The following is a 23351-nucleotide window of genomic DNA, read 5'->3' on the forward strand; positions in this document are numbered from 1 at the left end:
TAAAGAGTCTCCCAATCCACACTGGCTTTCTTCTCTTGGCCTCTGGCTAGCGTTGCCAGATGTAGCAAATAAATACATGACTCCCAGTGAAAGGTGAAATTTGAATTTCAGATAAACAATGAATAATTTGTTAGTTAAGTGTATCCCAAATTGCGTTCTCTATTTTATTTGGCAGTCTGATCCCTGGCAGATTGCCTAGTCATTTTATTTCCCTAGTAAAACTCTTCAACCAAGCAAATCCATGTTCACTTCAGGGGAAGCCTCAGGAAACTGGGGGATGTGGCCCCTGCCCCCACCCAGCCCTGATCACCTGGACTGAATCCACTTGGTTAGCTTCAGGGGGTTGGGCGGGACTCTGGCTGGAAATGGTTTGAGGGTGTGGAAAGAACTCTGGGCTGAGACCTGACTTTCTGCAGACAGCCATCATTACTGTTGTGAGCTTGGGGACAGTGTTGCCTCTCTCAGCCTTGGTTTTCTTGGCTCAAAAACTGGAGGAGGAGGTAGAGTGGGTTTTTTTTTTTTTAACCCTAATCTCTGAATCCATGAACAGCCCAGAAGAGGGAGAGGATTGGTGTTCCTTACTGGACTAAACCTCATTGATACTAAATAATTCCAGGCTCCCTTGCCTTCTGAAGGCCCCTCAGAACACTGGGAAGCACAATGGGTTTTCCAACCGTGGACAGTCCAGGAGGTTTATAGCCCCCAGGAGCCCTTTGAGCACCAGGCTCAGATGCTCATCCTAAAGGCAGGATTGGTCCTTAGCCAGAGAGCCCTGGTGTTGAGTGGGCAGTTTAGCTGGAAAGGAATAGGACTCTAGGTCCACACACCAGGGACTGGAGTTTGCTCTTTGACAGGAGACAGGAGACCTAGCAGAGAATGAGATCCCTACCTCTTCTTCAGGAAACAAGCTTTTTTATTTAACTGGTCAGGCACCCCAAGCCAAGGTAGAGAGGCTCATGACCAGAACAATAGGCATCTGTCCACAGTCCAGACATCCCCCTCCTTGGGGCTCAGGGACCTGTCTGGCTGCTGAGCTCCCAGGAGGTCCAAGGGGTGTGACCTCCCTCCCTCCCTGCCTGCCTCCCAGGCCCAGCCCAGGGCTGGCTATAAAGCCGGCCCAGCCTGGCTCTCAGCACATCCAGCTGGGACCTTCCTGGAGCCTCCTCCAGGGTCACATCCACTCTCCTCCTCCTCCTCCTGAGCAGCACCATGCAGCCCCTGTGGCTCTGCTGGGCACTCTGGGCGCTGCCTCTGGCCGGCCCCGGGGCGGCCCTGACCGAGGAGCAGGTCCTGAGCAGTCTGCTGCAGCAGCTGCACCTCAGCAAGGCCCCTGTCCTGGGCAAGGCCGACATGGAGGGGCTGGTCATCCCTGCCCACGTGAGGGCCCAGTATGTGGCCCTGCTGCAGCGCAGCCACGGGACCCGCTCCCGGGGGAAGAGGTTCAGCCAGAACTTCCGAGGTGAGGCCCTCCCTCCCCACTGCACCCTGGTCCTCGTGGTGGGGGGAGGGCTAAGACTGGATGTGCCTGCTCTGGGAGGTGTCTGGGGGCCCAGGGTCCATGGGGGACCACAGACAGTGAGGATGGCTGGCCTGGGACCCTGTTCTCTGTCTGCACTGAGGGCCTCCAATCTTGGGGCCAGGAGGAGCTGTGCCAGGCTGGACCCGCTGCCAAAGCCAAGGCAAGAACAGATATCATGGGGTAGGGAAGCAAAGTGGAAGGAGGGGAGACTAGAGAAGGGGAGACAGAGTGTCAAGGGACTTTGTGCTGGTGGACAAAGAGGCCTGACTCAGCAGAGAGTGTTGCCTTAGAGAGAAAGGACTTCTGGGTTCAGTTCTCAGCTATGATACTTGTTTTACTTTGGACAAGTCACTGAACAACCTTAGCCTGTTTGCGTTTCTGGTGATGAGGTTAAATTAGCTCTGACTATTTCGCAGAGTTGTGGCACGTGAGATGTAAGGTACCGGGTCTGAATCCTGTTGCTGCCTCTCACCTCCCTGGGGCTGGGGCTACCTCCTTGATGCCCAGAAACAGACCAGGCTGGGTTCCTGGGGAGATGAGGAGATGGGTTCTGAACACCTCAGCATGGGTGACTGCTGGCAGCCATGTGGCTGGCTGGTCAGGTGATCAAGCTGCCAACCTGGAACCTCAGGTGTTGGGGACATTTGCCTGGTGCCTCTGAGGAGGGAGTTTACCTGTCCTCACCACTCCCTCAGGACTCAGTAGCCCCACAAATTTTACAGGGCCCTTGCTCCTTGCCCTCCTTTGGAGGATATTTCTTGGGCATGAGCCCCCCTCACCAATCAGGGAAATGAAAGTAAATTCAGGGCTCTTCTGCCTCTTAGGAAAAACCAATTTCAGCTGGTGACCACAGGTTTCCACTGGCTGGGTCCTCTGCCTCCCACCGTCCATCCCCACTCCCGCTCCTTTGCCTAAAGAAGGCTGCATGTGTGTTGTCTGCACTTGAAGCCCACCCTCACCCCCAGCCCTTGCTCAGCATCCTGAAGCTGCCACTACCAGCTGAGGGTGGAGGCCACTATAAACCCCAACTCCAAATGTTGGTTTTAGAAACCGGCTTGCCCCTAACAGTTTCCCAAGGAGTGGTGGTGGTCTCTTTCTGTCCTGGTCCACCATTTTCCCAGCCTACAACTCTCCCTGGGCATTACTGGGGAAATCCTGTTTACTGGCTCTGGGCCCTGCACCCTCCAAGCTCCGCTGGCTCCCGGAGAGGCCCTGCTGACCCTGTTCGTGTCCCCAGAGGTGGCCGGCAGGTTCCTGGTATCTGAGGCCTCCACACACCTGCTGGTGTTCGCCATGGAGCAGCGGCTGCCGCCCAACAGCGAGCTGGTGCAGGCGGTGCTGCGCCTGTTCCAGGAGCCGGTCCCCAAGGCCGCGCTCCGCAAGCACGAGCGGCTCTTTCCGGGCAGCGACCGCGCCCGGGTCACCGTCCAGTGGCTGCACGTCCGCGACGACGGCTCCAACCGCACCTCCCTCATCGACTCCAGGTGGGGAGGTGGCGGCTGGGGTGTGGGGGGAGGAGGAGAGAGAAGAGGGGAGGAGAAGAGAGAAAGAGGGAGGAGGGAGATTGGGCCCAGCGAGGGGGGCGAGGGGGCGGGGAAGCAGGGGAGTAGAGGCCACCTGGCAGGGGGTGGGAGAGGCACTCCCGGGGCTGTCCTGAGCAGTCCCAGTCCCCAGCTCTCAGCGCCAGCTTGTGTCTCTGTTGTCGCAGGCTGGTGTCCATCCACGAGAGCGGCTGGAAGGCCTTGGACGTGACCGAGGCAGTGAACTTCTGGCGGCAGCTGCACAGGCCCCGGCAGCCGCTGCTTCTGCAGGTGTCGGTGCAGCGGGAGCACCTGGGTCCGCTGGCCTCCAGCGCCCACAGGCTGATCCGCTTCACCTCCCAGGGGCCGTCGGGCGCCGGGCAGGGGGAGCCCCAGCTGGAGCTGCACACCCTGGACCTTAGGGACTATGGGTAAGTGCTGTGGGTCAAACAAATCAACCTGAATAATAAGGCAAATGGGGGAATTAAACATATTTTGAAATGGGTAACGTTTCAGGGTGCTATGGAAATGGATAAATATATAAAATTTCTCCGTCCTTTCAGGAATAGTATCAGTTCTGATTATTTTGGGGTTATTTCTAGTTATCCATCCTCACCACAAATATGCAGCATTTTGGAACATTATGAGGGATGGATCATAAATCTCCCTCCACCTGCCCCACCGGACCCCACCCTGGGCCCCTTGACCTCTGCCCTCCCAGCTGACCTCTGCCTTTGTCTCTCCTTGTCCCCACAGAGCTCACGGAAATTGTGATCCTAAGGCGCCAATCACTGAGGGCACCCGCTGCTGCCGCCAGGAGATGTACATTGACCTGCAGGGATTGAAGTGGGCTGAGAACTGGGTCCTGGAGCCCCCGGGCTTCCTGGCCTATGAGTGTGTGGGCACCTGCCAGCAGCCCCCAGAGTCCCTGACCTTCAAGTGGCCATTTCTGGGACCACGACAGTGCATCGCCTCGGAGACGACCTCGCTGCCCATGATTGTCAGCATGGAGGAGGGAGGCAAGCGCAGGCCCCAGGTAGTCAGCCTGCCCAACATGAGGGTGCAGAAGTGCAGCTGTGCCTGGGACGGGGCGCCCGTGCCAAGGAAGCTGAAGCCATAGGCACAGGGTGTAGCTAACAAGGGACTTGGCTCCTGTGTGTGTCAGAAGTGTTCTAGGGCACCAGAAGAGATGGGGATTACTGAACGGCTGATGGCAAATGTTCTGTGCTGTCTACTGAGTTCTTCTGACCAGTTAGCTCACCTCCTGATTTTTGTTTCCCAGGAACAGGACTTCCTGGCCAATGGGTAGCCCCTGCCCAGTCTTCTCTCTTCTTGACATTATTCACTGCACTGAATCCTAAGCACTTAGCTGTGTAGGTTTTATAACCCAAGAGCAGAAATCCTAATTTGTCATTGTTTCCTCGTCCTATCACTGGATCTGGGCTGAGCTCTGTGGTATGGGCAGGAGATCCAGCTGCCATTCTAGGCTTAAAACCTAGGGTCAAGTATGGGTGGTATGTTCTCAACTCAGATAACAAGGGCATTTTGCAAGAAACAAATAAAACACATTTTATCCTGTATTTCTTTGTTTTACCCAGAACACTGCAAACTGGGAGGGAACAGAAAGTTCTATAGAGATTAGGTCAACCGGATTAGAAAACTAAGGAAAAAGCTAAAAAAGACTTGTTCAGGGTCTCAGTTAAGTGATACAGGATGCTAGGACTGAACTGTCTAACATACATAATGTGGCTATGGTTATCTGAACTCATGTTTTGATCTATCTTGGCTTTTTCTTGATTTTGAAATAACCTACTGAAAATCAAATTTAGAAATCCCTTCCCTCTCTGAAATCAAGGATCCTGACTTTTCTCTCTCTCTCTCTCTTTTTTTTTTGGTCAGTGGCTCCACCAACCTAATCACTGGGGTTAGAACCTTGCACTTCCCTGGACCCTACTGTACATACCAGGCAGTGGGTGGTTCCATTCATTGAGGCAGGGAAGGAATAAAGACACGCAGGTAGGGAGTATGGGGGGAAGAGTGGGGTCATTTTGAGGAGCCAAGGGCAAGTCCAGTGGCCACACCCAGGAACCTGCTGGAGGTCGGGAGTGTGGCCCTTGGCAGCGGGAGGTAACAGCAGGCAGCAGGAGAGGAGAGCTGACCGGGAACTTTCCTGAAAAGACAAGGGCTGGGCTGAGCACAGGGGCCAGGAGCAAATTCTGGGAAATAACACAAGGTTGCAGGTGGGGGAGAAGGAGGAAGCCCTTCTGGGATAGAAAAGAACTGTCAGAGAAGCAGGAGACAGCCCCCACGCCACCACCTCCACTCCTCTCCGGAGAGCCACAGGCTGGTGCTGGAGCTGTGGGGAGGGAGGCAAGGAGAAGACTTTCATCATCACAATAAAAGGTGAAAGCCAAGACGTGAAGAGGTGGGGAACCTGCAAAGCTGTACACGTGCGGCGTGAAGAGCTGTTCAGGATTTAGATTTAGCGCTGAAAGGGACCTGAGAGGAAGCTTTGTTCCAACCCTCTCGTGTTGCAGATGGGGAAACCGAGGCCGGTGGAGGACGGCTGTTTGCCGCAGCAGGTAGTGCTCTTCGGTTTCATTGGGGGCGCGGTCCTCACTGAACCTCGTCCTGCGTCCTGCCTAGCGCACAAGCTAGCGCCCTTGGGGAGCTTACAGTTCAGTTGCAGAGGCCACCGCCTCAAAGGAAACACTTTGGATCCAGCCCGGGGAGACACCGCGCTCAGTGAGCTGGGCTAGATCCGTGCCCCTGGCGATCCAGGTGCTAGCAGTACCTGCCTTGGCCCCAGGAGGCCGCTGGAAACACTGCAACCTCCGTTTGGGGCCAAAGTAGGACCGTCCCCGCCGCACCAGGGCTTTCAGCGCCCCGCTGCTCAGAGTGGTGGGGGAGCCGCGGCCCTTCGCAGCCGGCGCTGGGTGACCGCTGACTGCGTGGAGCCGAGGCGCGGGCTGAGTCCAGCCGAGCTTTCCATCCTCCCATTCCCCCGGGCGGGCCTAAGAGCCGGTCAAGGAAATTCTCTGCAATACGACGACAATCAAAAACGTTTGCCGATGCTCTCAGAGTGTGTCCCCGGGCCGAGACCACCCGGTGCTTGGCCCGGGGTTTCCAGAGGGACCCGGGGAAGGGGGCGAGCCGGGTGCTGGTGAGAAGAATTGGCCCTGGCGGCCCCCTCCTCGGTCCCAGGACGTGAGCTGGCGGGGCCGGGGCCTGCAGACCGCCGGGAGGAGATGCGCTAGCTGAGCGGCAGTCCTGGGGCCAGGGCTGGGCGGACAACGCCGAGGGGTGGGTGGCCCCGGACGCGGAACGCGGCCGCAGGGGCGGGGGAGACGTCCCCGTGGGCGAAGAGCAAATTGGGCAAGCGGTGGACGCAGCTCTGCGCATGTGCAGGAGGAGCCAGAGTTTCACTTTGTAACTTTTAAGTGGTCGGGACGCCGCCCCGCCCGGCCAGGTGGAGCCAGACAACTTCCCCGGGCCGCGCCGGGCCGCCGCGCCGCCGCCGCAGGTAAAGGGAAGGGGCGTTGAGGAGTGGGAATGTTGTCCTCCGTCTTTCCCGGGACGCGCAGGACCTGGGGGCTACACCAGAATGCCTTGCCAAGTGTCCGGTTCCGGGGCGCGGCCCTCCGGTCTCCGCAGCCCCCACTCCCCAGCAGGGGCGACGGCGGTGGGTGAGAGGAGAGGGTCCTTCCTTGGGCCGCGCAGACCGCGCATCCCCATTCTAGCCCCACGCCTTTCCCAGCTTCCCGGCGGCTTTTCTGGACTTCTCTCTCCAAGGCTTCAGCTTTTCGCTTTTACGGCGGATCCCTCCCATTTCCCTGTCTCTGGAGTCGGCCTCTCAGCCTAACTAGGAGCGCAGCTAGGGGCTCTCTCCAACTAGGCGAGGTAAGCGAGGCAGGCCTGTGAAAGGGCAGGGCATCTGAGTCCCCTGCTGCTGGGAAAGTAGAAAGCACCTTGGGGCTGTCCTTCAGTGACCACTCACTGCAGCCCTGGTGGAGTCCTAAGGTAGGAAGCTGGGGGTTTGGGGAGGGGAAGGGAGGGTGAGGAGAACTTTGCTGAGAAACCGAAACCGCAGAGATTCCAGTGCCTGATAAGCATGGCTACCTGAGACCCAGGGTTGGCCTCCGTCTTTCAGCGCAGGTGGTGTCTTTAAGAGCGAATCCTCAGCGTAGTATGCAAAATGAACCCCCAGCTTCCTTGCACCCTGAAGTTGTGTGGCTGAGTCCCAGCCCCAACAGTGTTGAGGGTTTGAAGTTAAGCCAGTGGATTGTGCTCACCAGTCCAGACCCAGTACATGCAAGGGGAGGCATCCTGGGGTCTTTCTCAGGCCCTGGCTCCTGTAGGGTCATGGACAGTCACTGGGGATGAGGAAAGACTCCAGGTAATCCCTTACTGCAGAAACAACCCACATCCCCCCCTTATCCCTCCCGTATACCCCACTGTCTTCGTCCCGTCCTCCGACACGGATCAGAGAGTCCTGAGTCTGACTGCCTTGAGGTGTGTATATACAGCAGAGGCTCCTTTTCCCTTTGCAGACGCTCCTGTTTGTTTAGTTTGTGGGCAAAGGTCTCTCTTAGCTGTTCACTGGGCTCTAACAGGGAAGATATCAGATGGATATCTTGTGTTTCCCATTGTTTGGAGAGATGACTTAACAGCAGACAAGTTTTGAGTGCCCACTAGGGTTATGCCCTGGGCAAAGTGCTTTATGGGCATTGTCTTGGAGGTATGCCTCCCACCATCTGTACAGGAGAAACATCATTGTCCTGGTTTCACGGAGAAGGAAGCCAAGGCATGGAGCGGTTAAGCCACTTGTCTAAACTGCGTGGTGCTGAGATCCTAACTCCAAAGCCTGCTCAGGTGCCTGCCAGGTGCACTGCCTCCCCCGGGACCAGACGCTGTGCCCTTTCCTTGGCGCTGCAGGGCTGGTGTCTGTGGAGGTAAATGGTTGTTCAGGTTCCTGGGCCCTGCTTGGTGGGGTTTTAAGGAGGAGTTTGAGACCTTCTTCTGCATCGAGAACATCAGAGTTAGCTTCTGTGGCAGGAGGTCTAGAGCTGCTTGCAGTCTTGCTATCCCAGTGACAAAGCCGGAAGATCTGGTGATGATAAAAATACACTGAATTTGCTTACACACTTCTTGCAGCGTTCTGCTGGCATTTCTGCCAGGGAGGCATAAAGATCTTCAGGTGTGCTACATAGAGCTCTTCAGGGGCCAGTCCTTGCTCCCAGCTCGGGTGGGAAGGGGGTTAGCATTGGTGATTGACTTCTTTGGTAATTTTGAGACCAGCTGTTGGATTTAGTCCTCTGTCCCACTGACCACAACCAGACTCTGGGATATATGTGGGCTGAACTTTGAGTTGGGGCTTGAGTCAGCTACTGCTCACCTGACCACTGGGCCTTAGGAGTAATTCTCGGCTTTCTTGTCTTCTGAGTCTTGGCCTGAGGAATGAGATGATGAGCAGAAATTTCTCTGGGAGGCATGGATAAGACTAGGCACTCACATTTGCATATCTGACAATATGGAATGACTCAGTGTTGCCAAATGTACAGGCTGGGCAGGGCGCCTGTGGCCACAGGGCCCACTTGCTGGTTTGACCCCTGCCCACTGTCAGTCTTTCGCCCACTGTGCCAGCTCTCTCCTGGTCACCGCCAGCTGAGTCCCCTTCTCTCCTCCTCCCGCTCCTCCGGAGCCTGGCAGGGCCGCCCTGTGGTGGGTGTGCTCTTAGCTGCCCTCTCAGAGTCCGCCTGTTTGGGAAGGTGCAGAGGGCCTGGTCCTAGAGGGACCGTGGTGGTTCAGCAGAACCTGGACTTCACATGTGTAACAGGCAGGGACAGTCTACAACTAAGCCAAAAGGTCTGAGAGCAATTGTGGGCCCCCAAAGCATGCCCTCACCTGGGCACCTTACCTCGAGGGGGCAGACTGGACAGGCCACCTCTTGGGAGCTCTGAGGTTCCATCCCAGGCTGGTAGTATTTGCTGGCTGACGAAACTGAGTCCTTCTTATCAAACTGTGTAAAACCACCCAGGGGAGCCTGTTTGACTTAGAGGTGTGACTGAGACTGATGGAGGAGGAGGAGCCATAGGTACCTGCCTCCCGTGGAGTCTCTGCTCTCCCAAAACTTGGCACAAAGCTGTGTCAGTGAGGGTCATCCCGCCCCCGGCACCACCATAGCAGCCACCCTGTTCCAGGGACAAGGCGCCCTCTGTGAGCATTTTATGGGGATTTTTTTCTTAGCACTTCACTTTTCAAGCCTTCCTTGTTTGTTCCACTGCATTCCTTTTTCCTGATGCTAGCCCTTGGGTGACCATGGGAAGCCTTCCCAGCAGCAGCTACCCTTGGGGCCTGTATGAGGTCTGGGACTCGGTCTGACCAGGAGCCCACAGCCACCAGTGCTTCTGTGGGGAAGGACCTCTGTCCTGACCCCAGTGGGGCCTCGAGCCATTGGAGAGGAGGGGAGAGGCTGGAGCCTCAGGGGATGCTGGGGAGGAGAGAGCAGAGAGGAGCAGGGCTGCACGGAGGAGTGAACCCTCCCGAGTTCTGGGAGTCTGGGGAGAGAGCCAGGACAGGAGGGAGCCCATTGGGAAGAACCAGAGGCTCCGTATGAGCTTTTGAGTTCAGGGACACTGGGGCAAGTGTGAGCGCAGGGGAAGTGTGCTGAAGGGCTTCAGGCCAGAACTCCTGAGCTGGAAGAGGGCCACCCCTATGTGACTCTGACTGTCTGTGTTCCCTCAGATTCAGGGAAGTCTGGTGCCCCATGACCCTAATCAGGAAAGCTCGGCAGGAAATGAGTGGTGGGCCTGAGGCAGCTCGGGAGGTGGCCAGGGCTGCCACTGCCTTTGCCAGAGCCAGTGCCAACTGAAGACCTCTCCAAGGGACTCATCCTCCATCCTTCCTTCTCCTGGCATCTGGTAAGTGTGGGGACAGGAAGCAGAAGTTTCCAGTCAGCGTCAGGCTGCACATTCTGTTGGGGTGGTGCCACTGGGTGGAGTTTAAAAGACGGAAGCTAAGACCATCTGTCTCCAGAGGCAGCTTTCCTGACTGGGCAGAGCCACCAACTCCATGTCTCTGGCATCACACCCTCCAGCCATTGCCAAGTCTTTACAGGGATGAGAAAGTGACTTGGCCTTCTGGGGGATCCTCCCAAGCCCTTGGACCTCCCACCGCCCACTCTTCCTGCACGTCCTGTCATGTGTGTGTGAGATGGTCCCCAGCAATCCCAGGGGCCAGAATTGGGAATCACCTTTCCCCAACACACACCCACCAGTATTACCTGGCAGGCCAAATCTCTCTTTGTTCTCTATACCTTTTCTTCTCGTCCCCAAAATTTTTGTCTCTAACAAAAAAATCAGACTTAGCCAAAGTCCTCTGGGAATCTCGTTTAACCAGATTTAAGGTGATGGGACCTTGAGAGGAAGGGGGTACTAGCATTTTTCCAGGCTCTTCAGCCACAGACAAGTGTGAAAAGCAGGCGAGAACTTGGGCACCAACTCTGGGGCCTTTGGTGTTAGGAGACAGACACTGGAGATTTCCATTAGTTTCACTTGGGCTGCCAGGAGCCTCAGAAAGGAAAGGTCAACAGCCAGCCTGGAACAATATTTGCTCTGGAAATGCTGAACCTTCCAGTAAGACTAAAAGGACCCAGGAGAACAGGGATGAGAGGGCGGAGCCAGGGGAGCGTTCCAGGAACATGTGATGGGTGACCGAGGGGTTCCTGAGGAGGCCTGGGACCCCCTCCTCCTCCTCGCCCTAGACCACCCCCCTTTGCCTTCTCTGTCTCCTCATCTCTGCTGCCCCTTCCCGGCTTTCACCCCTCACTAAACGAACGTGTGTGTGTTAGCCAGCTGCAGGGGGGTGTGGTGTAGTGGAAAGAGAACTGGCATCTGGGACCCAGGAGCCTGGGTCTGAGACCTAATTCCGCCCTAGTCAGCTCCCTAATCTTAATGGAAATCTCAAGCTTCTGAGCCTCGGTTTCCACATGTATGGAGTGGGCCTGCCTCGGAGGCCCCAGCCTGACATCCCATAAACTCTTGTCTGTGGCTCAGATGGATCAGCAGTTGTTGCCCACTCAGATGCCCTTCCTCCTCCTCTGCTGATTCCTCTGCCCTGCCTTCGTCTCCCCTGCCTGTGCCCCAGGTCTCCCAGGGGCTCCCACAGGAATGACCTACTGGCAGCAGCCCCTGAGGCTGGGGGAACCTGGCACCCCTTAGGCAGGCACTGCAGCAGCTCCCATCCTTCCCTTTCCTCCTTTTCACCCTCCTCTGGGGAGGCTTCCAGCTGTGTCCTGGGTGAGCCACCCACCCCATCCATCTGGGCCTCGGGGCCGTTCCCACAATGGAGCTATTCTCTGCAGAATCTGCCCGGCATGCAGGGTCCAGTGCCTGCCTCTCCTCGATCCCTGTGCCCCACCAGCCCCTGGAGGAGACACCCAGGAGGCCTTTGGCTCTGCCAGTGCTGGCTGGGGAACCACAGGAGAGTTGGAGCCCTGACCCTCTGCCCAGTCCCATTCTCCAGGGAGGACAGGCACGATGACCAACTCCCCGTTCCTGGAGCTGTGGCAATCCAGGGAGGTGTCCATCCGTGAGCAGCTGGGCATCGGGGACCAGCCCAATGACTCCTACTGCTACAACTCAGCCAAAAACAGCACCGTGCTCCAGGGGGTCACCTTCGGTGGCATCCCCACCGTCCTGCTCATAGACGTCAGCTTCTTCCTGGTGAGACTCCTTGTGAATCATGTCAGTTATTTGTATGTTTAACCCCCCTCCCCACCCCCCGGCTCTGGGCTTTCTGGGAAACTCAGGTGAGGAGCCAGACTTACCTGGGTTTAAATCCCAGCTCTGCTACTTCCCAGCTCTGTGACCTTGGGCACATTACATAGCTTGCTCAGGTTTTTGCTCTGTTAAATGAAGGTGATAATTCTTACCTTGGAGAGTCTTGGAGAAGACTGAACAAGGTGATGTATGGAAAGAGCACATGTCGCTGTTCCTTTGATTATTATTGTCATCACTGAGTTATCAGCCCGTTGTGGGTCTAAGGCCCCTGGGAAGGGCCAGTCCACAGGGATAAGCAATGTGAATGGACGGTTTGGATGAGAATTAGAACAGTTGCAAATCCCAGTTTATAAATGTCACCCCTTGTTCTCCACTGGGGTCCCTGGGGCTTTTGGAGGATCGGACGTGGAGAAAACGGGGAAGGCAAGGACACCTTATCAGGGCTGATCCTCACAGGTGGCTTTTTTTAAATGTTGACCTTCTTGTTCCCAAAGATCCCCCCCCCCCCAATTTGGAATATGCCATTTTCTCCTCTAGACTGGCTCAAACTTGGCTAGGTGACATTTACTGGGGCCCAGGGGCACCTGCTTTTCACAAGTGCCCGTGGGATGGTCGGTCCCTCTCAACACCATCCCCTCACATGTAGCGGAGACCATCTGAGTAAACGGGGTAAGAGGGGGCGGAAGGGGTAGACCCCTTGGGCTGCTTTGGGCCAGAGGTTAGTCTTGGGTGGGGGTCTAGGGGAGGGGAGTTAGTGTGGCCTGAGGGCCCCAGTCCTTGAAGGAGACAGATATCAAACATAAGTTTGCTTGCAGGAAAAATGTTCCTAGGAAGGAGGGAAGGGGTTTTTCACCCCTCTTTCCATTTTCCTCCCTGGGGTCAAGGATTAAGGTCTAAATGGTTGCATTAGAGTTTTGCTACAATGTTGGTTCTTTATGAGCAGATGTGGGAATCTGGGTGCTACTCATGATGCTTTTGTGGAAAAGGGCTCTTTAAGTGCCATATAACCCATGTCTTGGAGCCAAAACCCATTTGTAGGTTGAGATCAGTCATATCTACCAGCCTTGGTTGAGAGGCGGGAATAGGCAGGAGTGTGGTGGTGGATTTGAGGGTCGGTGGGATTAATGGAGGTGGGTGGTCCTGGAACTGTGATCTAGTGTTGTCCTCAGAGAAGGGAGAGTCTGGGCCAAGGAGAGAAGTCTGGAGAGGCAGGCTGGGGTGGGTTTGTCTGGAACAGGGTTGGTTGAGAAGAGAGCATCGCTCTCCAGTGGAGTGTGCTGGTGGGGGTGGATTTTTATTGCAGGAAGTTATGGGGGTGTGAGGGTGCTCACATAAGAGCCAGAGGGGCCTAGAGAACATGAACACATGGGACATGTCCACACCACACAAGCCAAGGAAGCAGCAGCCAGGGCGGAGGGGACTGCTGGGCAGCCTTTATGTTTGCCAGACAACAGGACTCATCTGCCCTTGAAAATATATCACCTACTTCCAGATTCATCTTGAGAAAATTCTTTTGGAACTCAGCCCCTCTGGGGTCAAAAATCCGCAATTAAAACCCCAGTTCCTGACCAGGGAAGCCAGGTATATGCTTAAAACTCGTCTCTCTACCTCCCTGAACCTTGAAGGGAAGGAGCCTGTCCAGGGAGGAGAGAGGCAGGAGCAGGGCCTGCAAAGGTGGACACTTAGGGAGGGAGGAGACATCTAGAATCAACAGATTTTTAGAGCTGAAAGGGGGTTAGAGAAACTTGAGTCCAACCCCTTGCGTTGCTGTCAGGCACGTGGGCCTGCTCAGGGCCCAGCTTGCGGCGGCCAAGCCAGCCAGAGCCTCAGACCACTGGGGGCGGGGGGCATTGTCCCCACATGCTCTATGCCAGGTGTCCCCAGAGCTTGTCTTTAAGAGAACCAAACTCAAGGTGAAGATCTGACTGCTGCTGGCTTGGCCTGGGGTGGGGGCAGGGGCTCTGCTACCTTGGTTCTGTAGTTAAAAGTGAAATTCTATGTAAAGTAAAGAAGGGAGCTGTTCCCCGGGGCTGCCGTGAAGCCAGACCTCGCTTTCCTGCTCAGGGGCCCCTGAAGCCAGACCAGGCAGAGGAAGAATGTGGCTGTTAACGCTGCCTTAAGAGCAGGACCCGTGTGCCCGACTAGGAAGGTGCCAGGGCAAGCTCAGTGCCAGCATCGACAGCCTTCGTGACTTGGGCACAGGGGACTGGAGCTGGGGAAGAAGGTGCGCACAGCATCGAGCCCTCAAGCTGTGTGGCCCTGAGCAGCTCGTTGCCCTCTCTTGTTCTTCTAGCCCACTGAGTCTAAGCAGGTGGGCTTGGCCCCTGAGACAGCTGTCTCTCCTAATCAGAAGCCATCCAGTATGCTTTTACTTGGTTTCTTTTCTACTTGTAGTTTTTAATATTGGTGTTTTCCATCATAAGAAGAAGATTCTGGGATTATGGCCGCATTGCCCTGGTGTCAGAAGCAGACAGGTAAGAGACCCATCACTCTGAGTGTGTGAGAGAGGCAGAGAGGGAGGGGCTGGGCTGGGGATTGTGAAGCCCACCAGGCACAGCCCACACATGATGCTGGTGTTAGTTTTGTTCATTGGTGTATCTGCCAGGCCTGGCCCCGAAACTGTTCTCTCTGCTCCTCACCACAGACACATGAGGTTAGTCTCGTTACCTTCTTTGTGGCAGTGAGAAAACCAAGGCCCACATGCCGGCTCTCCCTCGGGGCTTGGGGCTGGCCGTGGCCATGAGCCTGCTGCTTCAGGCTGCAGAGGAAATCTAGTTCCCTTAGATACGAGGGCTGCCTTTCTTGCCTTGAACATTTTCAGGTGTATCTTCTTTGAAATCAATTAGTTTGGGTCTGGGGATGAGGCAAGGTGGACTGAGAAGGGCAGCAGGGCCATAGGGGAGCTGTCCCCATCCTCTGGGTCATGGTCAACTGGTGGCCATAATCAGCCGGCTTCGATAGCCTGTTACAGAGCACAGACTGCCTTGGCCAGGACTCAGTTCCTTCCACCTCCACCCAGGACCTGCCAGCTCTCTGTGCATGTATCCTGAAGTGGGAAATGAGTTCCAGATCTGCACAACTAGAATTTCCAGCTCTGGCTGGCTGTCGCACACCCCAGGATCTTGTGTCAGACGCAGCAATAGGAAGCGAGTGGGGAAACACGGACTGGCCTGGGCTGCCCCACCTGAGCCTCCCAGGGGCTCCCCAGGCAGATCCCCACTCTTGCCCCATAGACAGCTCTCATGCTGAAATGTGGTCAATGCGGGCGGGGCAAGGGGGTGGCTTTAAATGCACCTTCTTTCCTCACATTCTCTACTCTGGTGTTTGTGAAAGCCCCAGATGTTAACCTGGGGGTAAGGTGGTGGGGCCTCTTGCTTCAGCTGTGTGCAAGCCTTGGACTGTTAGGGGGAAACTTCTGAAACACCTGGTGCATTTTCGGCACATTCACCTCTAGGAGGGCTGAGTACTCCACAGAATAGAGCACTTGGAAGTCAGGAGACACCCCCACTTCCATGGCTGTGTGGTCTTGGTCAAGACCCCCAACTTGTTGGATTGTTTCCTTCTGTCCTTTCTTCCCTGTAGGGTTACCATGAAGGTCAAATGGCACAGTTGTCTGGAAGGACTTTGACAGTTAAGTTTCACCAGGCCTTATGCCATTAGAAATGGGGTGGTGGAGCCAGGAGTAGGAAAATAGAAGCAAAACAGCACACTGCAGACCCCTCAGATTCGCAGGGTTACTTAGAAAAAAGGGTCTGATTAAAATGCCACAGCGTAAATTGCCCCAGTTCATCAACTCTAAAATGCACAGTGACATTTTCTCATCTGTGAAATTGGGGGCTGCTTATTATCTTTGGTGGTCATAGTTTAATTGACAGCATTTTTTTCTTTCCCCTAGTGGTTCATAAAAATAATTGTGCCCCTTACATTCAGTGGTGTCTTAGATTTGATAAAATACAGTATTTATTCCAAGTTTTAGTTGCTATGTTGGGGAATATATTGTAAACAGGCAACACTTTGAAGTCACTTTAGGTAGACCAGTCATGGTGCTGAGGTTCAGGGGCACAGGATGGTCCACTGATGCTCTGACCCTGTTATTCATCCGTGTGACAGAGTTTTATGTCTCGCCGTACCTTGGAATGCTCATTGCTCTTGCCTGTATTTTTCACAGGGTGACTTATGTTTTGTCCCAGCCACTGAGGGCTAGTAGCTTTGGTCCTGAGCTCTAGGATGCTGGACATAAGCTTTCAGACTTTTTAAAAGAATTACCTGCCATTCTTTCCTTTTGTGTTTCTAGTGAGTCCAGATTCCAGAGGTTGTCGTCCTCCTCTTCAGGGCAGCAGGACTTTGAAAGCGAGCTGGTTGGTATCGAAGGGGCGGTTGTGGCTGTGGCTGTGGGGAGGGGGTTGCAGGGACTGGCAGTGATGAACTGGGGGGAGAGGGTGGCTGTGCTCCTCTTTAGCTGCTAACTTTGTACCCTTGACCTTGACTGGCAAATACTGGTGAGAACTCTTCTCTGCTTTGATGAAGGCACCTGAATTTGAGAAATACCACAGGGAAGGTGGAAGCTGGATGACCCAGGATCTTGAGACTTGATTAAGTCTCAGGCAGAGGGTTACTGCACTTGTCTGTGTTATCACACTTACAGCTTTGTGTGGCAGTTAATTATTGACTTGCTTGCTGGCTTATGAGCCAGCTATGGGCAGGAACCATGTCTTATCCAGCCCCGTTCCCCACCTCCTGACACCCAGTAGGTGCTAAGTAAGTGTCGAATGAATGATGAACAAATATTTGTCTTTCCCAGCCGGGTGACAGTCCAGCTTTGTGGGGTCTTAAGTGTAAGAGATGAGATGGACAGTAAGACCTACGACACCCTTTCCCTCTCTAGATCCCACTCCAGGGAGCTGTCTAACGAGTGGGCATGTTTCCTGACTTTTGTCCCACACCTCATTCAGTCATTCTGAAACAAACAGAAGCCCTCGTCAGCTTCTCCAGAGTGGTCCTGAATTTTCATCAGCTCTCGATACAGGTTTCACGATTTGACCCAGGAGCCTGTATAATTCCTCAAAACTGTCAAAACTTGGGGGGTTTTCAGGAGAGTTTCGGGCATAGGATGCATGTTCCGAAGGACTGGAGGCACACAGACTCTGTCATGTTTGGGACTAGAGGGTGGCTTGCTGAATTTGGGACAAAAGCACTGTTTTTATGAAACAAAAGATTAGGTGGTTATTTAATGTCAAAGATGATTGTATCTGCCTCCAAAAAGCAAAGATTATTGGACACTACTCCCTGTTCTCCGTTTTCAGGGATGCTGCCCCTGGCTGACTGCGATCTTCCGCCTGCAGTGAGTACAGCATGGTGGCTGCGGGGAGGCTTTGTGTGGGTGGGTTTGTTTGGGTGTTTGGCCAGTCAGGAGGAAAGAGCCAAGATGCCTGGTCCTGAGCTGGAGTCTCTTAGATACTTTTCAGTTAAGGCCCAAAGCATTATATGGGGGCTGAGAATAAAGGTAGCTCTCAGGCAGCCCCTGTGCAGGCTAATTAAAGCTAATTTTTTGCTTTAGGCAAGAATTATATCTACTTACTATTTAGCTCTGATATATTTGATTGGAAGCTCTTCTAGGCAACTTCATATGTCTTTGAATTAGTGAAAAGTAGAGAAATAATGATTGCTTAATATATTCAGCTTATTTGGTTAAGAGTTTTTTTTCCCCCCAAACTTGGGCCCCTTGGGTGTATGTATCTTTTTGAATTAATTCTTATTTTGTGGTTGGCTTTATTCGTTTGATAACTATGAAAGTTTCAAAAGCTAAAGCTCTAAACATTCTTAGAAGCAATAGACAGTACATATATGTAAATTTTTAAAATGTGCTGTATACTGTGTATATGTATTTATTTACATGCAATATATTGTATATGTGCAGTCAAATTGTAACAGTTCTAACCTAATAAAACTGAAAAACCAAAACCAAAAACAAAAAAGCCCCCCAAAATTTCCCCTTCAAGAGAAGTCCTGAAAGAGGTGCTTGGTGGTTATGAGCCAGTTAGTCACCTCGCATGTGGTGGCAGCGCGAGAGCACATCGGCTCTGAGAAGCCACCGTTGTAAGACGCACGTTACTTTACACAGCGCCAAGAATGAGAAAGTGCTGCCTCTTATGCTATAATCAGCCATGATCACAGGGTGCACCCCATTTCAGAGGTGTTGAAATATGAGAAGGACATCTTAGAGTCGATGAAATGTGGTGGTTATAAGACACTGGGTAAGGCCTCTGAACCACAGTTTTCCCAACTATAAAGAGGGGCCGAGGATAACACCTGCTCTGTCTAATTCGAATAAATTAATATGTGTGAGAACACCTTGTAAACAGTCACAGTTGGTAAGAGTTGTTCCCAGGGGAACTGGCAGGAGGCAGTCTGTGTAGAAAAAGCCAGTGAACTCTGCTCTGGAGCCGGAGGAAGCAGGAGGGGTTTCTGGGAGGGAGGAGGGGACAGAGGTGGGAGAACTGGATTTGCCAACCTCACCCATCCCTGCCCACCATAAAATCATGTCAGTAGGGTTCATTTCCTCCTGATATTGGAAGTAATTCGTACTCTGTGCAAAGAATCCCTCACATGCAGAGAAGAATCAATAAGAAGAAATGTTAAGTCAACACTAACCCTACCTCTGAAAGATGCCCTTGGTAGGTTTTCCTCTGCTCAGCCACTCTCCATGGTGCTGCTGGTTGGGACTCAGGCCACTCGGGCAAGCTGGGAGAGAGAGTGGGGGCCGTGAGCCTGGACACGGTGCAGCTTTGCTCAGGAGGTTCCCAGAAGCCCTCTCATCAGTAGCTTTGCTTGTTCATCGAAGCAAAAAAGGGCTGTGGGATAATTTATGGACACACCTCCCCACACAAACATGGACACAAATGCTTCTAGAGCCATAAAATGGAGCAGTGGCAGGTGTCTTTGTCCAGGAGTATGGGGTGCGGGCTGAGAGGGAGGACTCTGGAGTTCATGTCATAGCCCTGCTATTACAAGCTGGGTGATTGTAAGTGTTAATGTAATTTTTCTGTACCTCTGTTCCCTCATGTGTGGAAAAAAAATGGAGATAAAATTGGAACCTACTTGGCAGGACAGTCATGAGGATTAAATGAGATAACCCGTGCAAGACCCCAAGGGCCAGCCTGTTACCACCACTCATTAGGATTCCATGTGTGTGTCTTGGCCAGTGATGACCACATCCTGGAGTGGTGTGGGGAGGACGCCATCCACTACCTGTCCTTCCAGAGGCATATCATCTTCCTGCTGACGGTGGTCAGCCTCTTGTCGCTGTGTGTCATCCTGCCCGTCAACCTCTCGGGGGACTTGCTGGGTAAGGTCTCCTCATCGTACCTGAGTTGGGCCCGGGCAGAGCGGCAACCCTGGGGAGAGGAGCTTTGAAGGATTATAACCCCAGGATTCATGCTTAAATTCAGGTGTGAGAAGGTCTCAGGGTGACTTTTTGAACTTCTTCATCTGATTAAAGATCTGGAGAAGAATCCACCCCAAACCCGGGCCAAGAGCTGGGGCCCCTGAGGTCTACGTAGGAGGAAGACACCAACATTTATTAAATCAGGGGCTTTCAGAGGATGTACAGGTTCCTGCCCCCACCCAGATCAGGAGGCCACAATTAGTGAATCCAGAAGATGTTTGTGATGCTCAAAGTGAAAATCCGAAAGGAGAATTATATTTCCAAGCACCCACAGGAATCTGGCATCCAAAATACCACCATGAATCCACTTCTTATGCTCAGTGATTCCCAGCCTTGGTTTTGGAAACAGCTTAGGTTGTTTCTGGATTTCTCAAGGAGTGCCATAAGAATCTCAAAGCAAGATGAATTCAAATTGTGACTTTACCCATATGATAGGTTGAGAAGAAGCTGTCAGAGAGCAGCTTGGAGTAGAGCAAAGGCCATGGCTGGTGTAGCTCTGGAAAGGCAGGGCCAGGGTCCCTGTCCTCTGACTGGTCCAGATGTCTTTTGCTCCTCCTCAGAGCTCCACAAACCAAGGCTGCTTTTGCCCACCCCCTCTTCCCTAGTGTGACCTTGGCACTGAGTATGTGTGCTTCTCTGCAGATAAAGACCCTTACAGTTTTGGGAGGACGACAATCGCGAACCTACAGACTGAGTGAGTTTGAGGTGGGAGGGCATGAGGGTGCTGATGGCTGAGCCCAAGGAGAAGGCAGATTCTGGAGCCCAGGGTAGCAGCCAGAGCAAGCAGGCTAATGTCTGAAAGCCTCTTTGCAGCTAGTGCCTGTTGCTGGGCTGTGAGTATGGCTATGCCCCGGGCAGCTGTTGTGTTGCCATGGGTTTTAGGACATATGGAGGGCCCTCTGGGTCTGGGGTTCATTTGTCAGGACAGTGCCCCCTCTAAAGGGACAGTGGCCATGTGACCTCTGTCAGAGGAGCCTGTTGTGAAGAAGCCATTGGCCTTCAGCTCAGTGCCATGAGGGTAACCTGCCTGGGAGCCCAGCCCTGATGGCACCTGCCGTCCCTCTCCCCCCCAGCAATGACCTCCTTTGGCTGCACACCATCTTCGCCATCATTTACCTCATCCTCACTATAGTCTTCATGCGGCACCACACCCAGTCCATCAAGTACAAAGAGGAGAGCCTGGTGAGTGAGGCTGGGGGGTGGGCGTGTGCTGGGGAGGGTCTCAGGTGGGAGCCGGAGTGGAATGGCACCAGGCTTATTCTCCAGGACCATGACGGCAGTGAGCATAAGGAGGAAATTTTTTTTCTGACAGATTGCATTAGGATTTGGATATTTTCCTCGTGTTTTGCCAACTAGCTTTTATACTTGTGGGGTTTGGGCTTACCGATTCTAAGTAACTTCCAAGAAGTTTGGATTGAGATCAGCAACCTGCAGCTTGACAAGAGGAGGGGGAGTTTCTGTTACATGGTTCCAGGCCTGGGGCCTCTGATCTGCTCATTTGTGACCTACTTTAAGTCACTTCCCCTCTCTAGGTTCTTTCTTGGTCATGCCACGGAGGCTTATAGAAATTTCTTTGGAAATGTGTTCTTGACAGCCTAGAAGACGATACTGTGTAAATAGTAGGCTTGAGGGCTCGATCAGGCCAGGAAGTAGAGTACCTGCATTGCCCAAGTCCCCTCTGTTTTCTTTGGGGTGGGGCTTGAATGGGGTGGAAAACCTGGATTCCCCCGCAGACTGGCTTGCCCTGGTGACTTTTCTCCCTGGTGTGTTTCTCTGGCAGGTGAGGCGGACCCTGTTCATCACAGGACTCCCCAGAAATGCCAAGAAGGAGATGGTAGAGAGCCACTTCCGGTGAGCAGGACAATTTCTGCGAGCCACTTCCGGTGGGAGAGCAGGGACTGAGCAAGCCCCTTCTAGGCGGGACAGACATCTTACATGAGCACTCTGCCTTCTCTTGGGCACCCACAGAGATCCTAGCAGGACCTGGCCCAGCCACGGAGCTCTGCTGTGTGCGGGCAGAGCCCAGGCCAGGGTGTAGGGGCAAATAAACATCTTGAGAACTCATGGGAAAAGAAAGGGATTCACCCTGGGCTTCTCAGCGTCAGCTTTGCAGAGTAAGAGATACCTGAGAGAGAGCAGTCTCAGATGGGAGGCTGTGTAGTCATGGGTTCATCCATCCATTCAGCAGCTGTCTCTTGAGTGAGCACCCTGTCTGGAGCCCTGTCCTCCCAGAACTCACTCACTGCTTAGCGAGTCTAAGCTTTCCTGGCAGAACCTCCTTTCCAGAAACCTTTACTGAGCACCTGTACCAGGGATTCCTGCAAGTGGAGGCTGGAGGAGGGGCTTTCCCACAAAAAGGAAATTGTGTGTGTGGTGCCATGAATGCAGGATTGTCGTGTGGAGTATCAGGAAAGGGGATGGTGGACGGAGAGCAGGGCGGAAGGCCCCGACCCTGGGCTGGGGACCTGAGGTTTCAGGTAGGAGTCTGTATTCATTTCTCATCAATTCAGCAACAGTCATCATTAATTTGTATGAGCTGGGGGTTGACTACAGCATAACTTTGTGCTATTTATGAAGAACACTTGCTAAGCAAATTATCAGTATAAACAGAATTGTAGAATGAATGTTTAAAATTTATTGACTAACTCCTCTTTCAGAAACTCCAAGTATTTTAGAAATATTCTTTTATGTGTAAACACTGGATACTGGAAAATTTTTTCCCTATTCCTTAAACAGCCCCCCAAAGTTGCCTACTAGGCAACATTTGGAAACAGTAGCTCCACTTAGTGTGTAATCTTTAAAAAAAAAAGAAAATCCCCTCGTTCCCATACAGACACTGAATCACACTTTCCCCTATTTTAGGAGGCCCTTTTAGTGAACACTGCTGCGCTGTGTGGGGGTGAATGTGTGAATTTGCCTTGCAGCAAATGCTTACACGTTTGGTCTCTTCCTTAAAGCTTGTTTGGGGACCTGAAATTGTTCTACTGACCAATTGAATGTCTGACGTTTCTCTACTGTCTCTCTCACTAAAATGTAAACATATCCACACTCCATCCCCAGTGCCTGGCATGCAATAGGCGGGGATTTACACAGTCCAGGAATGATTTTTGTATGTGAGGGAGCATCATATGGTGGCTACAGGCATGGGCCCTGGAGCTGGGCTGCCTGCATTCACATCCTGGCTCAGACGCTCACTGGCTGTGTGACCTTGGGTGCAAGTTATTTTAGCTCTCTGACTCTTATTTTCCTCATCTGTAAAATGGGGACAAAACCTCACAGGTTATGATGAGGATTAGATAACTTAATGCTCTATCAGTACCTGGCCAATAGTAAGTATACATACAGCATACTTATAGTATTTTACTATGTTGATGCCTGTGTAAACATTTTCTGGGCGGAGGGCTCTTTGATTTCATCAGACCTAAAAGGTCTGTGCTCTTCAAAAGGGTCACAAACTGAATAGGATTTCAGTGATGGTCCACAGTAGATATGACCTAGAGCAAACAATACATTTATTCCTTTGGGTGGGTAGAAGAGGTAATGAATAGTGTTGATTTTTTTTTCCCTGGAAAAGTGCCAACTGATTTAAAGCCAAGTGGATATAAGTTTGTCAGTTTCAGGCAGTTACTTTCATGCTATTAAAAGAGACCTCTTTGTATTATATTTCAAAATCTCCCTCTTTGGTAAAAGACAAAGAGGAAAGAGGCCTCCTCTGGCGCAGAAATGAGCTGCGTGATTGCTCTGCCACGCTTGGAGGCTTGGGGGTCTCCCCTTCCCCAGGGGGGTGGGTTCTTGTTTCTAACGGCCATTTTTTGCCTCCGGCCCACCCCGGGCACAGGGATGCATATCCCACATGTGAAGTGGTGGAGGTCCAGCTGTGCTACAACGTGGCCAAGCTGATTTACCTGTGCCAGGAGAGGTAAGGGAGGGCTGGCAGGCCAGGTGTGCCTGGGTTAAGCTGGCCTGCAGCTTTCTGACCCCTTCCCCTTCTGAGACGCTCACCCTCCTTCTTTGCTGACCTTGGATCCCCCAGCGGGGAAGGGAGGAGGTTGGCGCTGCCCCTCTCTTTTCTTGTTTAGAAAGCTGAG

The 23351-nt window shown here is 53.1% G+C and overlaps 2 protein-coding genes across 4 annotated transcripts in view; both read left to right on the top strand.

Annotated features, from left to right (window-relative positions):
- The first annotated feature begins 778 nt into the window (after window positions 1-778).
- LOC106730063 (left-right determination factor 2) lies at window positions 779-4719 on the top strand. Its single transcript, XM_032466599.1, has 4 exons — window positions 779-1459; window positions 2757-3003; window positions 3228-3470; window positions 3796-4719. Exons 1-4 carry the CDS (start codon window positions 1210-1212, stop codon window positions 4157-4159), a joined length of 1104 nt encoding a protein of 367 aa, XP_032322490.1. The 5' UTR covers window positions 779-1209; the 3' UTR covers window positions 4160-4719.
- A 1212-nt stretch (window positions 4720-5931) lies between these two features.
- The window catches only part of TMEM63A (transmembrane protein 63A), a 31236-nt gene continuing 13816 nt past the window's right edge, over window positions 5932-23351 (top strand). Inside the window, exons 1-11 of one of the 3 annotated variants that reach the window (XM_032466593.1) lie at window positions 5932-6562; window positions 9784-9959; window positions 11402-11762; window positions 14214-14293; window positions 16114-16177; window positions 17123-17160; window positions 19022-19164; window positions 19906-19957; window positions 20337-20445; window positions 21044-21114; window positions 23102-23182. In XM_032466593.1, the coding sequence (XP_032322484.1) occupies window positions 11577-11762; window positions 14214-14293; window positions 16114-16177; window positions 17123-17160; window positions 19022-19164; window positions 19906-19957; window positions 20337-20445; window positions 21044-21114; window positions 23102-23182 (824 nt within the window). In that variant the 5' untranslated portion in view covers window positions 5932-6562; window positions 9784-9959; window positions 11402-11576. The remainder of the gene's footprint in view (window positions 6563-9783; window positions 9960-11401; window positions 11763-14213; window positions 14294-16113; window positions 16178-17122; window positions 17161-19021; window positions 19165-19905; window positions 19958-20336; window positions 20446-21043; window positions 21115-23101; window positions 23183-23351) is intronic. The other 2 variants (XM_032466594.1, XM_032466592.1) reach the window with 2 other exon arrangements.

This window comes from Camelus ferus, chromosome 23 (genome assembly GCF_009834535.1).
Source record: "Camelus ferus isolate YT-003-E chromosome 23, BCGSAC_Cfer_1.0, whole genome shotgun sequence".
Lineage (NCBI taxonomy): Eukaryota > Metazoa > Chordata > Mammalia > Artiodactyla > Camelidae > Camelus > Camelus ferus.

Bases quoted from the DNA above. Each gene is read 5' to 3' on its own strand.
- LOC106730063 (XM_032466599.1), top strand. From the start codon at position 1,210: ATGCAGCCCCTGTGGCTCTGCTGGGCACTCTGGGCGCTGCCTCTGGCC. The intron at 1,460-2,756 runs GTGAGGCCCTCC...TCGTGTCCCCAG, and splicing joins GTTCAGCCAGAACTTCCGAG to AGGTGGCCGGCAGGTTCCTG. The intron at 3,471-3,795 runs GTAAGTGCTGTG...TTGTCCCCACAG, and splicing joins CTGGACCTTAGGGACTATGG to AGCTCACGGAAATTGTGATC.